The sequence below is a fragment of the Eleutherodactylus coqui genome, chromosome 4, assembly GCF_035609145.1.
Source record: "Eleutherodactylus coqui strain aEleCoq1 chromosome 4, aEleCoq1.hap1, whole genome shotgun sequence".
Lineage (NCBI taxonomy): Eukaryota > Metazoa > Chordata > Amphibia > Anura > Eleutherodactylidae > Eleutherodactylus > Eleutherodactylus coqui.
The window spans coordinates 76807084-76819444 of record NC_089840.1 but is presented as its reverse complement, the minus strand read 5'-3'; the positions used below and the strand labels follow the sequence as shown (position 1 = coordinate 76819444).

The following is a 12361-nucleotide window of genomic DNA, read 5'->3' as shown; positions in this document are numbered from 1 at the left end:
GAATGTGATGGAGAGGTCCATTCCCACCGAGAACCTGCATCTACAAATACAATGGCGCTGCAGTGGCATGACTGAACATCCCTCCAGATGTCTTCCATCCACTTAAGTTGCTGTATTTCGTTGGGTTAGAGGGGTCCTACACAATGTTAATTCCTGTCCCTTGACTTTTGACATGTCCATGTTTGTGCATTTATGATTTTCTATTCTCTCATATCTGAGTGAAGCAAGGATGCCAATCTTCATCATAATACGGTAGGATGGGCCTGTGCAGCAATACCAGAGACAGCACGTAGACTAAGTTTATAGGCTCACAGGACAGGTGCCGCCGAGTCCAGGGGTTTGCTTCATATAGTTACCTGGCTACCCATTCCTTCGCTATCCACCCAGGAAGCTGGCACTACACCGAGCTGACTCACCTCTACATTCAGTGCACACACGCACGCACACTTAGAGAACACAGTGTGGGCATGCAAATACTAAAAGCAGAGAGGAATCTGTAAAGGAACAGAAAGCAGAGTGCATAAAGCACAACACTCCTGAACTCCAGATCACCGGTCCTATGAGCACATAAACTTAGTGTATGGTGTTCACAGGACAAGACAGGCTCCCTTGAATTTCTCCATTTATCCAAAATTGTGCATTGCACAATACATCTGAGATGTGTGTGTTCATATGGTATCAACCCCTGGACTCCGGTATACTGGGTGTATCTGGGCAAGAATCCTCCATTTATCAATATAGAATTTCATGGTAGATTTAAAGGGGGTTGTCTGGGTATGATAGAACCAAAAAAATGGATCGAAAGATGTTAAAACAATAAAAGTAAGGGTACTTACCTGTCCTATCCCCCTGTGATCCAGCAGCGGCCCTATTGTCAACCCAGTCTTTGTTTAGAAACGGCTATCACTTGACCACCGCAGCCAATCAGAAGCCGCATGCTGTTCTCCTGGCATCACCACTCAAATGCTTGGAGCCATAATGCCAGGAGGATGGTACCTGAATACTGCGGCCTCCGAGTGGCTGCAGCGCTCAGGTTGTAGCTTTCCAAAACAAAGACCGTGAGGACAATGGGGTGTAGCACTGATTCGCTGGTGGAGAGAACAGGTAAGTACCGCTGCTCTTATTGTTGTAACAGATTTGGATCAGCAGGACAACTCTTTAATGTTATGGCTGATTGGTGCATTACACACAAGTCCTGTGCCACCTCATGGCAGCTGCACAAACACCAAGAAGAAATAGATCTAAAAAAACTAAACTTTATTAGTAACGAAAATAGACAAACTCAGCATTGAATACTTCTATCATATTATATTGGACATGTTCCAAAGTAAAGAACAAAAAGCCAGATGTTTATCCACTTCTATCATGCCAGCCGTGGTTTACAAAGACTGGGAAGACTGAAGGTACTAGAGAAAAAGTGGAAAAAACCTTTTAAGATGGGAATAACCTAAATGATTAAATTAGCATAGGGTTGACCCTAAATGATTGAATTTGCATAGGGTTGACCCTAAATGATTGAATTAGCATAGGGTTGACCCTAAAAGAATACCCAAAGCCTCCATTTGCGCACATTCTATTACTGTATAGGGCTGAGATTGCCTTCCGTCAGCATTTACAGGTGATTGACCTCCTTGCAGTCGAACATCGCATAAGAGGGAGACCTGTATTAGTATACAATTATAACTTTATTCTAAGTCCCCTGATAAAGCCATATCTGGAAGAAACGTGTTGGGTATTCTGTTAGGGTCAGTCCTATGCTAATTCAATCATTTCGGTTATTTGCCTCTTTTTTTCCGCTATTTCTCTAGTACCTTCTCTCTCCCCAGAAGTGGATAAACAACTGGCTTTTTGTTCTTTACTTTTGAACATGCCCAATATAATATGATAGAACTATTCAATGCTGAGATTATCTTTTAATTCTTACTATTAGAGTTAGTTTTTATCTAGTTCTTCTCAGTGAAGCCACTGTTTGCCTATATCAGTGATTCTGCACATATACACCAGAAGTTTGGACATAAAACGGTAAAAAAGTCAAAAAGTTGCTAGTTCAGTAACCTCATGCCTCTTTTTTCAAATCTGTGGATACGTTTAAAGGTTTTCCTAACTACGGCCCACTGCGCCATTTCTATCCCAGGCATTTATCACTTTTTTGCACATTTCATAAATGTGCCCCCTACGTGTACGAAAAGATCCATACGCAATGTGCTCCTTTGCCAGATCCCCGGGTGTAGAAGAGACATTTCATGACGGACAAAGAACGAGGACAGTTGGACAGCAGATGGATGAAAGCCAAGTTTATTCCGCTGTGACACGAGCTTTATGCCGGTGATAGATCTTACCCATGGGGGCAAGTAATGAAGAGGAATAGTGAAAGAAAAGAAGCTGCATTCCTCCAGCTGACATATCGATCAGCTTACTGAATCAAAGCTATTGACCCAAAAGACGTTCTCCGTCCCAGGATAGAAATAAGCCTGCTCTTTTCTGTGCCTGCAGTAGAGGGCAGTGCAGAGCTCAGGTAGATAACGGTTAACCCTTACAGTGTCCATTGAGCGTGAATAAGCAAAGTTAGAAGCGGAAATTCATTCTCCCTCAGCGTCAACAGTGAATAGGTTAAATATTTTGAGTTTTTTCTACTCTTTGCTTCTGCGCCATCATTTCTGACAACGCTTGGAACTTTGTTTTGTCCTTGCTCATAGCATCTTCTTTTGCGCTCACCATTTGGTTTTCCGTGTATTTCTGCAGGTGGTGTCAGGAGGTTTCCTCTAAAGCTCACAGAATGCTATATCGCGTTTGAAAAAAAAAGGTTCTGAATCAATCATGTCAAGATGTAGGATTCTGAACTGCCTTGATTAAAGAGCTGCTCGGGGTTTACTGCAAAAAGATAAAGCCCACGGTATCTGCACACTGCCCACTCCCACCTGGGTAACATAATTGGCTAAAATCACAACACAAGCGCTACCTCCGCCTACGAAATGCACCCCCCCACCTTGTCCTGCATTATGGGTAAGACATATACTGCTATATAGCTGTAACTAGTATACAAGTATATATCATACATCATGCAGGTGCACATGGCAGCAGTAAATTAGATGTCAAGGTAAGTAGAACATTTACCAACCAAACCCCCGTAGTATAAAAGAAATACACCTAGCAATTGTTTTTCCTTTACACCTATAAATATGGTATTGATTCATAAAAAGGGTCGTGATCTTTGGGCAACCTCTTTTTGTGAAAAAATTAGCCATCATAGAAAGCCCATAAAACTCCAAATCTCTGCAGAGATTAATGATTAACCTTTGCCTGCCCGCAGCCATCGTTAGCAGCAGTTTTCTGCATATGACTATACAGGTAAAAATTGGTGTTTCAAGGGGTTTTCTGGGACTAAAGTATAGACAACCCATCTTCAGAAAAGCTCATTAAAGGGGTTGTCTCGCGAAAGCAAGTGGGGTTAAGTACTTCTGTATGGCCATATTAATGCACCTTGTAATATACATCGTGCATTAAATATGAGCCATACAGAAGTTATTCACTTATCTTCCCTGCGCTGGCGTCCCCGTCTCCGTCTAACTTCAGCGCCTAATCTTCCGATTAGACGCGCTTGCGCAGAAGGGTCTTCTCCCATCTGTTCGAACCGGCACGAGCGGCATTCTGGCTCCACCCCCTTCTACGCGTCATCACGTAGCTCCTCCCCCGTCACGTGCCGATTCCAGCCTCCTGATTGGCTGGAATCGGCACATTGACGGGGGCAGAGCTACGCTCGTGCCGGACCGAACAGATGGGAGAAGACCCTTCTGCGCAAGCGCGTTTAATCGGCAGATTAGACGCTGAAATTAGACGGAGCCATGGAGACGGGGACGCCAGCGCAGGGAAGGTAAGTGAATAACTTCTGTATGGCTCATATTTAATGCACGATGTATATTACAAGGTGCATTAATATGGCCATACAGAAGTGCTTAACCCCACTTGCTTTCGCGAGACAACCCCTTTAACAGATGATTGGTGGGACCCTGCACCCCGGACAGTAAGAAGTTTTGATGCAAAAATTAGAGATTTGATGATGGTGAACTCGCAGTACAAGAGGGGCCTGGATGCCATTTCCTGAGTCTAACACTACTACAGGTTATAGCCACCAATTACTTCATAAGGGTTGTTGATCCACAGAGTTAGGATGGTTTTACATCTGCGGTGGGGGTTCCGTTTTCCTGCGCCGGCTAGAGAGCAGGAAATGGGAATCCCCTGGCCGAACGGCTCCGTCGTATGATGAAACTGAACAGCACCGAACAGACCCCATTGACCATAATAGGGTCCGTTCGCTATCCACTCAGCTGCTTGGCTCTTGTGCTGGATCTACGACAGAGTTTCCAGCGGAGATAAGTAACCATCCTTATCCTGATTGCCAGCTTTGGAGTCGGGGAAAGGGTCGGGGATGGTCCTCTGGATCAACAGTGCAGAGTAATAGAATAAATGACAAAGGTTTGGTACGGTGTTAGCCAGTAGAGCAATATGTGATTGTTTCCAGTAAGAGAAACCAAGTAATCTTGTAGATATGATAGCTCTGAATGCCTAACAAAAACACATGATGTTAATGTAAGCAATGCAGGGTTCTTCCTCAGGCTTAAATGAAATAGATCCGAAGAGGCATGCATATTTATACAAACATACTTATGACACGGCACATTCATGGATGTGAATAATTAGCACTTAAAAGACTACTACAACGGAAATACAAACATCTTTAACCCCTTCCCACTCCAGGACGTACATTTACATCCTGGAGCGTCGGGGTATGAATGCAGAGAGGTCGTGGGGCGACCTCTCTGCATACAGCGCGGGCGTCAGCTGTTTACTACAGCTGTTATGTTGTTTTTGTTGCAGTTTGTGCGCCGTAAAAACAAAACGAACTGAAAGATGGCGGAATGTCGTTTTTATTTCCATTTTACTCCACTTAGAATTTTTAAAAAGTTTTTCAGTACATTATATGGTATATTAAATAGCACCGTTGAAAAATACAACTTGTCCCGCAAAAAACAATCTCTCATACAGCGACGTCGATGGATAAATAAAGGAGTTATGATTTTTTTTAAAGGAGGGAGGAAAAAACGAAAATGGAAAAAAAAAGGGGGCCGCGTCATTAAGGGGTTAAATAGTCACTGATAAGGGAATGAAGGTTTTATGGTTCCTAAATTAGTGTGTTTGAGGGGGAGAGGGAGGGGGGCACCAGGCAAGCTATAGATTTCTCATACTTCCCATTTACACTTGAATCCTCGTGAAGAATTTAGCCCCCTATTGAAAGTGTCAAAAGTTGTTATAAATCTATATTCCTAAATTCTTCTATGGCTTTGTGACTTGAAACTGCCTTTCAGTATCATAACTTTCATATCTTCTATGTCGTGTCCGTGACTAGAAAAGTGCTGTGCCACAGGTAATTATGAGAAATCTATAGCACAGATAACACTGCTGGCCTGGTGACCCCCCTAACACTAATTTAAGGACCATAAAACCTTCACTTGCTTGTCAGTGACTATTTAAAGGAGGTTTAGATTTCTGTGGTAGTATTCTTTTAAGTGAAACTCCATGTCTGTGCCTTGTCATACGTATGTGTGTGTAAATATGCATGCCTCTTCGGATCTATTTCATTTAAGCCTGAAGCAGAACCCTGCGTTAGTTCAAAAGCTCGCATTAACATAATGTATTTTTGTTAGCCATTAAAAGCTATCATATCCACAAGATTACTTGGTTCCTCTTGCTGGGAACAATCACATTTTAAATAATAGACTGAACTGGATGTCTTTCTTTCCACCTTAAACATTATATTACTACCCCGTTTCCCTGAAAATAAGACATAGCATAATTTTCCTGAATTTTTGAGGATGCAAAATGATTTTTCAGGCTTTTTGAGGATGCTTGAAATATAAGCCGTACTCCAAAATTAAGCCCTGCTAACAGTTAATTAAAAAGTCAATTTAAATAGTATCCAGGAAGCTATACATGTAAAAAGGTTAAACCTTTTTGAACAAAAATTAATATAAGACACTGTCTTATTTTCGGGGAAACACGGTATGTGTGGGTTCAAACCCAGCCATACTGCCTCTAAATACTGTAAATTGCTTTTTGAGTCTCAAATCTTTCCCCAACGTACAAGTTATTCTAGAAATAACGAATTTGTAGTAAACAGTCCCCCTAATAACGCATCTCCCTTTATTATCAGTATATCCCGTGTAAAAAAACAGACCTAGTTCCATATTCAGCCCAACAACAAATATCCCGTCTCCTAATTTCATCTCTCACACAGCGATACTTCTAGAATTGTTACCCTACATTTCTTCACTTATGAACAATGGAATATAGAAAGACATAGAAACTTACTGAGGCAGCTGTGCCCATAATGCACCAGGAAGTCTGCTCCTAGCGCCCGTGCAGTGTAATCATCCACGCAGCACGCTCCGTATGTCACATCTCCCATCACCACGGTCTCTGCCGACGTAAATCTATGGCCAAGAAACAGGGACATGAGACCAGCAGGGAATATTCATTGTCGACTGAAGAACACATGATAAATGATGTGTATTAAAAGGGCATGAGACATTGCAGAAAATATATTTGTCCAAACTCCCACTGCAAGATCAAAGGAAGAAAAAAAAAAAAAAAAAGTAAAAAAAACAGGAAGATGTACAATTTGAGAAGTTTTTGTAAATAATAAAAAAAAAAATATATGTATATATATATATATTCTAATAAAAGTCTCACAATATTACAACAAGAAATTAAATGTATGCAAGCCCAGGTAGATGGCGAAGGTGCCATGTGATGCCGAAACGCAAGCTTCTTGCATCATACAATCCATTTTCCCTCTGAAAACATCGGTTGTAACTTTAAATGAACTTATGTGGTGCAGAGCCGCATACTGGAAAGTGTCGGAGCAAGCCTTTGTAATCGTAGAGTAAAACAGCGCCTAGCATGAGACTATTGGGGTGCTAGGCCACTGTTACTGTTGACTAGCCCAGCCTAAAAGTAACTGTATATGTGGAGATGGTCATACAATTTAAAAGGCCCACATACACACTAGACAAAAGTCATCCGAACTCACCAGTTTTGGTGGGACCGTTTAACTCTCCTGGGCTAGCCACACTGTAACGGGTGTGATGCTCCGAGTTTGGGGCCAGAGAGCCACGGTCAGGCCAGGACGCACTTTAAACTCCATACGTGAAATAGATAGAGCTAAAGACAGTGCGGTTAGCCCCTCATATACATATGGGGGCCTCCGGACTTCCTCCCCACCGATGCCAAGAGAAAGAAGGCTCAGGTGCATTGAAATTCAACACTAGATCCTTCTGGAGAGAAGCACAAATATGGCTACCTTTACACAAAGTTTCTGATGTTTCTTCAGTTGCCACATTCACTTGTTCCTACTAATAAAACTTACTACTTTTGAGGCTTCTAGAATTACCACCCAGACCCTGACCCCTTCCTGCATCGTCACATATATGTAGGCAGAGGGGGTAGTATATTATGTGATTGCGGGCACGTGGGGTTGGGTCCACGAGCTCAGCCACAGGAGAGCGTAAGTGATTGATAGCAACACTCATGAGCAATGGTCAGGACAGGAGAGAACTCAGATCCAAGTCATTCAGCCACTTCACCACTCAACTCTTTCTATAACTCTTTATAGAGTTTAAACTAAGCAGAAACCTTCATACAAACTCCTCCTGACCATAGTTGTATGAGGAATTGAGGATCTGGAACCTCCCATAGTTTGAATGGAGCAGTAGCATGGATGCCTGACCAGCACTCCATACAAACAGTTGGATGAGCAAGAAGGAATGGGGGGGACTCGGGTCATCCATTCTAATGATTAATGTACACCCCTAGTGATGAAACATTTATCACCTGTGGGAAACTCCTTTAACAAGTGAATGGGTTTGGTCTTCCCTATGGGTTGAAAGAGGACTTTTACCCGGATGTTAAATTAGCCCAAATATTAGTAAAATCAGAAGTTCTAGCAGTCGTCAAATTTGGAAATGAGGTTTTCTCTACCTACAGAAAAGACTGAAACATTTATTCTTGGACGTGGCAATCATTTTTGCAAAAGTGCCAACAGGAAGTGGTTGTCACCTTTAATTGAGCTTCTCACACACTATTGATACTTTGTTATTAATTCAACAAGCTGACAGAATGAAAATTGTCAGTGAATTCAAAGGGACAATCAATACGGTTACACTTGACACTTTTTCAAAAACGGCCGTTGTAACAAAACATGACAAGATTTTTGTAACTAAAAAGAAAAAAAAAAAATCTATTAAATTACCAAACATTGGCTTCTGCAAACCCTACAACTTTTTAGACGGTCAAAAATGGACAGCCATGGTTCACTTGAGATCCATTTTTCCATCCATAGCTATACACTTAGATGCCTTTAATTTTAAAATTTGTATAGAAAAAAAAAAATCAGAATATAGAGATGCTTACAATTCAAATTGCACTATATGATGGACTAATATACAAAGTGGCATCTCACAGGCAGTTCATCGTTCAGTCACTGGGCGGGTTTACATGAAACGATTAGAGATGAGCGAGTAGTGCCTTAGTCGAGTATCTGCCCACTCGTCTCTAAAGATTCGGCTGCCGACGGGGGGCGGGGGAGAGCGGGGAGGAATAGAGGAGAGATCTCTCACCCTCCCCCCCCCCGCGCTCCTCCCTGCCCACCGCCGCAACTCACCTGTCACCCGCGCCGGCAGCCGAATCTTTAGAGACGAGCGGGCAGATATAGACTAAGGCACTACTCGCTCGAGTTGTTAGCCTTAGCGAGTATACTCGCTCATCTCTAGATACGAAAAATCAAAAAATCGTTGGATCGTGCAAATTTGAATGAACAATAATTGTTCTGTGTAAGAGGGCCCAAAGAGAAACTTGGATCAACAATAGGGACTGTCCCCTAGGGGCACTTGGGAGGTAAGGCTTTTGTACTACTAATGTATTAATCTATGGCAGTTTAAATTTGGGTATCAATCCTAAGCCCTTCGTCCAGCCTTACCCCTTGAAATAGTAGTAACTCATTATGTAACTAGCCCCCCCCCCCCCCCCCCCCCGTACATATAAGTCGACTACTATTACTTTATTTATTCCTTACTATCTGAAACTTTCTGGGGTCCTCCTGCTCAGATGGTCATGTGATCTTATTCTGACTGAAGATTACTTGGTTTTATGTTCCTCTCAAAAAAGTCAGTTTTTTAGCCTACTTCCTGTGTGATGGATTATACACACACACATGCTTTTTAGACAGGGATACAGAAACTACTATCACTGTTAAGCTGAGGCTCCTGTCACACAGTTAAAATAAAGATCATTTTTCTGACTGTATACTTTGCTTACTAAGATGAAAATTACAAAGTAGTGATAATCACACTGCCCTCCCTGCAGGCAAAGATGATACTGGCTCTAGTCGGTCATGGGATTCTGTGCTGATCCATCATGGGAAAGCTAGTATAGCATAGATGAGATAAAGCAGGGAGAAATCTTAGCATCAAGATGGTACCTGATAAGTATCAGACAGGAGGACGCGCTGCATGGAAGTGACTGCAATGTACACACCAGATATCCAAAGTGCGACAGGTAATCAGAGAAGGGGTGTAGGGATGAGAAAAATGTCCTGTTGCTAGTGGTCCTTTAAACATACAGTTGTGTAAGATAACTACAATGTACTACAATGCTGTAAGTTGAGTTGAGTTATCATAATGGGTCAGTGCCCACAAAATCAGTTGTACGTTGCAGACTTCCTTACCGGAACTTGGGTGCTGTATGGGCAGACTCTGGTTATTCATATGTTCTATGGTGAAGCTTATGGAAGGCAGCGATACATTCATCTCTGTACAACCAACTCAATCTACGGATGAACCAAGAATGGGCATTGTGCATGGAGATCAATGAATAAAGGCCCATCCAATGGTTCAGCTATGTGGGGAAACCGAAAATTTTCTATCCGTCTAACTTATTACATAAAGTACATACAGTACTGGCAGGAACTTGATGCGCCATATATATATTTTTTTTAATTAAACCGTAGATTGTGAAGAATCCAAATGTTAATTTTGTCAAGTAAATTACTTAATAATCCCACAAAACTGTTAATTCCATCATCACTGCTTGGAAATGTGTTACAGCCCTTCTATACAAGTTATACAATAGGACAACGTAATTCTGAAATCGTGATATAGTCAAACTATAACAGTGCAACATGCAACATATGGCAGACAGACCTGTTATTAGCCTGCTACCAAAAGTCACAGAACATACCGGATTCATTATGAGGGCTATGATCACGGAGAAATCTGCTGACAAACAGATCTCAGGATTGCAAACACAAGTGAGTCTCGAGGAAAACAAGTGCTTTTATGCTAAGCAGATAAGGATGAAAAGTACAAAACAGATTAGACAAAACACAAATATGTTTGTTCTCCTCTCCTTGATGTACTCTGACTCTTATCAGCTCCATTCAAAAGGCACCTGCACAGAGTGTCACTGAAAAGTCTCTGCCTTTCCGGCACCGGAATGTTTTTTTTTATTTTACAGCCAATCGATTGCTGTATTTTAAGATAGATTTGTCAACTCTAGATTTTGGAGCATTAAATGGGTACTAATGGTAATTAAGCATAATAAAATATATTAGAGGTCATCGGGCAGTTTTTAACTCAAATATGGATCAAAAATATTACTGCAATTTTTTTAAAGATCTGGGATGTATCACCATAAGGAACTAGCTGTGGGACATTCACTCAAGTCACTACTAAAATCCAGACTGTTGGAAGGGATCCTGGAGGTCCCTTCCAACTCTCCCATTCTATGATTCTACTTGCTGCTGACAAATCTATGGGGAGGTGAGAGGGAGAAGGAAACAGCTACAGAGTGAGAAAGGCACAGGGAGACACGCAGAAATGATGCTACAGAAGACCAGTGTTTTATCTCAATCAGTGATAGATTCACAGCTACACTGCTCAGTACTGCTGTATAATGTCCTTCATGCTGCTGCTTCTGAAGAGGTGCTACAAAGACACAGCAGAGAAAGGTCTATTCCTATTTGAGCTGTGTATGGGAGACCATAAATAGTGTCATACACACGCGCACGCACTATATATATATCTAGGAGGAGGAGTTTTGCTGCACACTCAGAGAGATATACAAATGATTACATCTCAGACAGATATTCAAAATGATTAGGGCTGTGGGGTGACCAGATGAATGGTTTGCTATCTGAGGCCCTGAAAGTGGCTCCATTGACCTATAAAAAGGCTCTCAGAGGCTCCTTGTGTGTAATGGACCTCTTTTTGCACATGTGTAGAACTTGTTGACGCCTCTATGACGCAATCAAGAGAGATTTCGCCCAGTTAATGCAGTTTGAGAGGTGGTGCATTATTGAAATACAAGAAGCTAGACGGTCGTATCGATAAGATTGTCCCGGGCTGTTCTGACCAGACTGTTAAGAGGTGTTGGAACCAGTGGATGTTTGACGGGATGCACCAAATACTGTTACAAAGGACAATGACAGCTCAGCGGTATGTTCAGGACATCCTGCAGCCACGTGTGCCTCTCATGACGGCTTCCAGGAGTCATTTTCCAGAAGGATAATGCTCCACTGCACACACAAGGGGGTAACAGGAATGCCTCCACAACATTGCCACACTTCCATGGCCAGCCCGGTTGCCAGATTCATTGCCATTAGAACATGTATGGGACCATCTGGGATGCCAACTTCAACGGCCTACAGATTTGTATGTACAGCAAATGTGGAGCGATATGCTGCAGGATAGCATATAGAGCCGGTATGCCTCCATGACACCCCTATCACAACTTGTATCCAAGCTGGAACCTCCATGCCCACCCGTATCATATTACACAGAGAACGTTTAATCCGACTATTTTTTTCACAAGGAGTGTACTTCTATCCAATGTGTATGGCCAGCCTTAAATCCACCCATTGATCCAACAGTAATATTTTCAGCCACATACTTTAGGAGTGAGGTTTGCAATATCTTTCTAACAATGTGTTTTTCACAATCCTGGCAAAGCCCCAAACTTTTTTTTTCCCAGAAATACACAATGTCTTTGAATTATTAAAATCTTTGCAAAAAAGAACCTCCTCGTGTAAATATGTAAAAAAAAATAATAACAGGAAAGAGCAAGGCTTGTGAGATTATTATATATTTTATATACAATATTGTAGATAGGCAGTACACAGGATGGCCTGTAGGAGGCTATAGACAGGCATTCTTGTACCAGAGATGAGAGAGAACACCTGTGAGTGTGGCAGGAAGATAAAAGTATCAGTTCTGGCCACACTCAGGGGGGAAGCTGGCTGCCAGCCAAAGTG

General features: G+C 42.1%; 1 protein-coding gene across 1 annotated transcript in view; it reads right to left on the bottom strand.

Moving 5' to 3' along the window:
- The window catches only part of DPH1 (diphthamide biosynthesis 1), a 233998-nt gene that overhangs the window by 96536 nt on the left and 125101 nt on the right, over positions 1-12361 (bottom strand). Inside the window, exon 4 of the mRNA XM_066599694.1 lies at positions 6367-6488. Within this exon, the coding sequence (XP_066455791.1) occupies positions 6367-6488 (122 nt within the window). The remainder of the gene's footprint in view (positions 1-6366; positions 6489-12361) is intronic.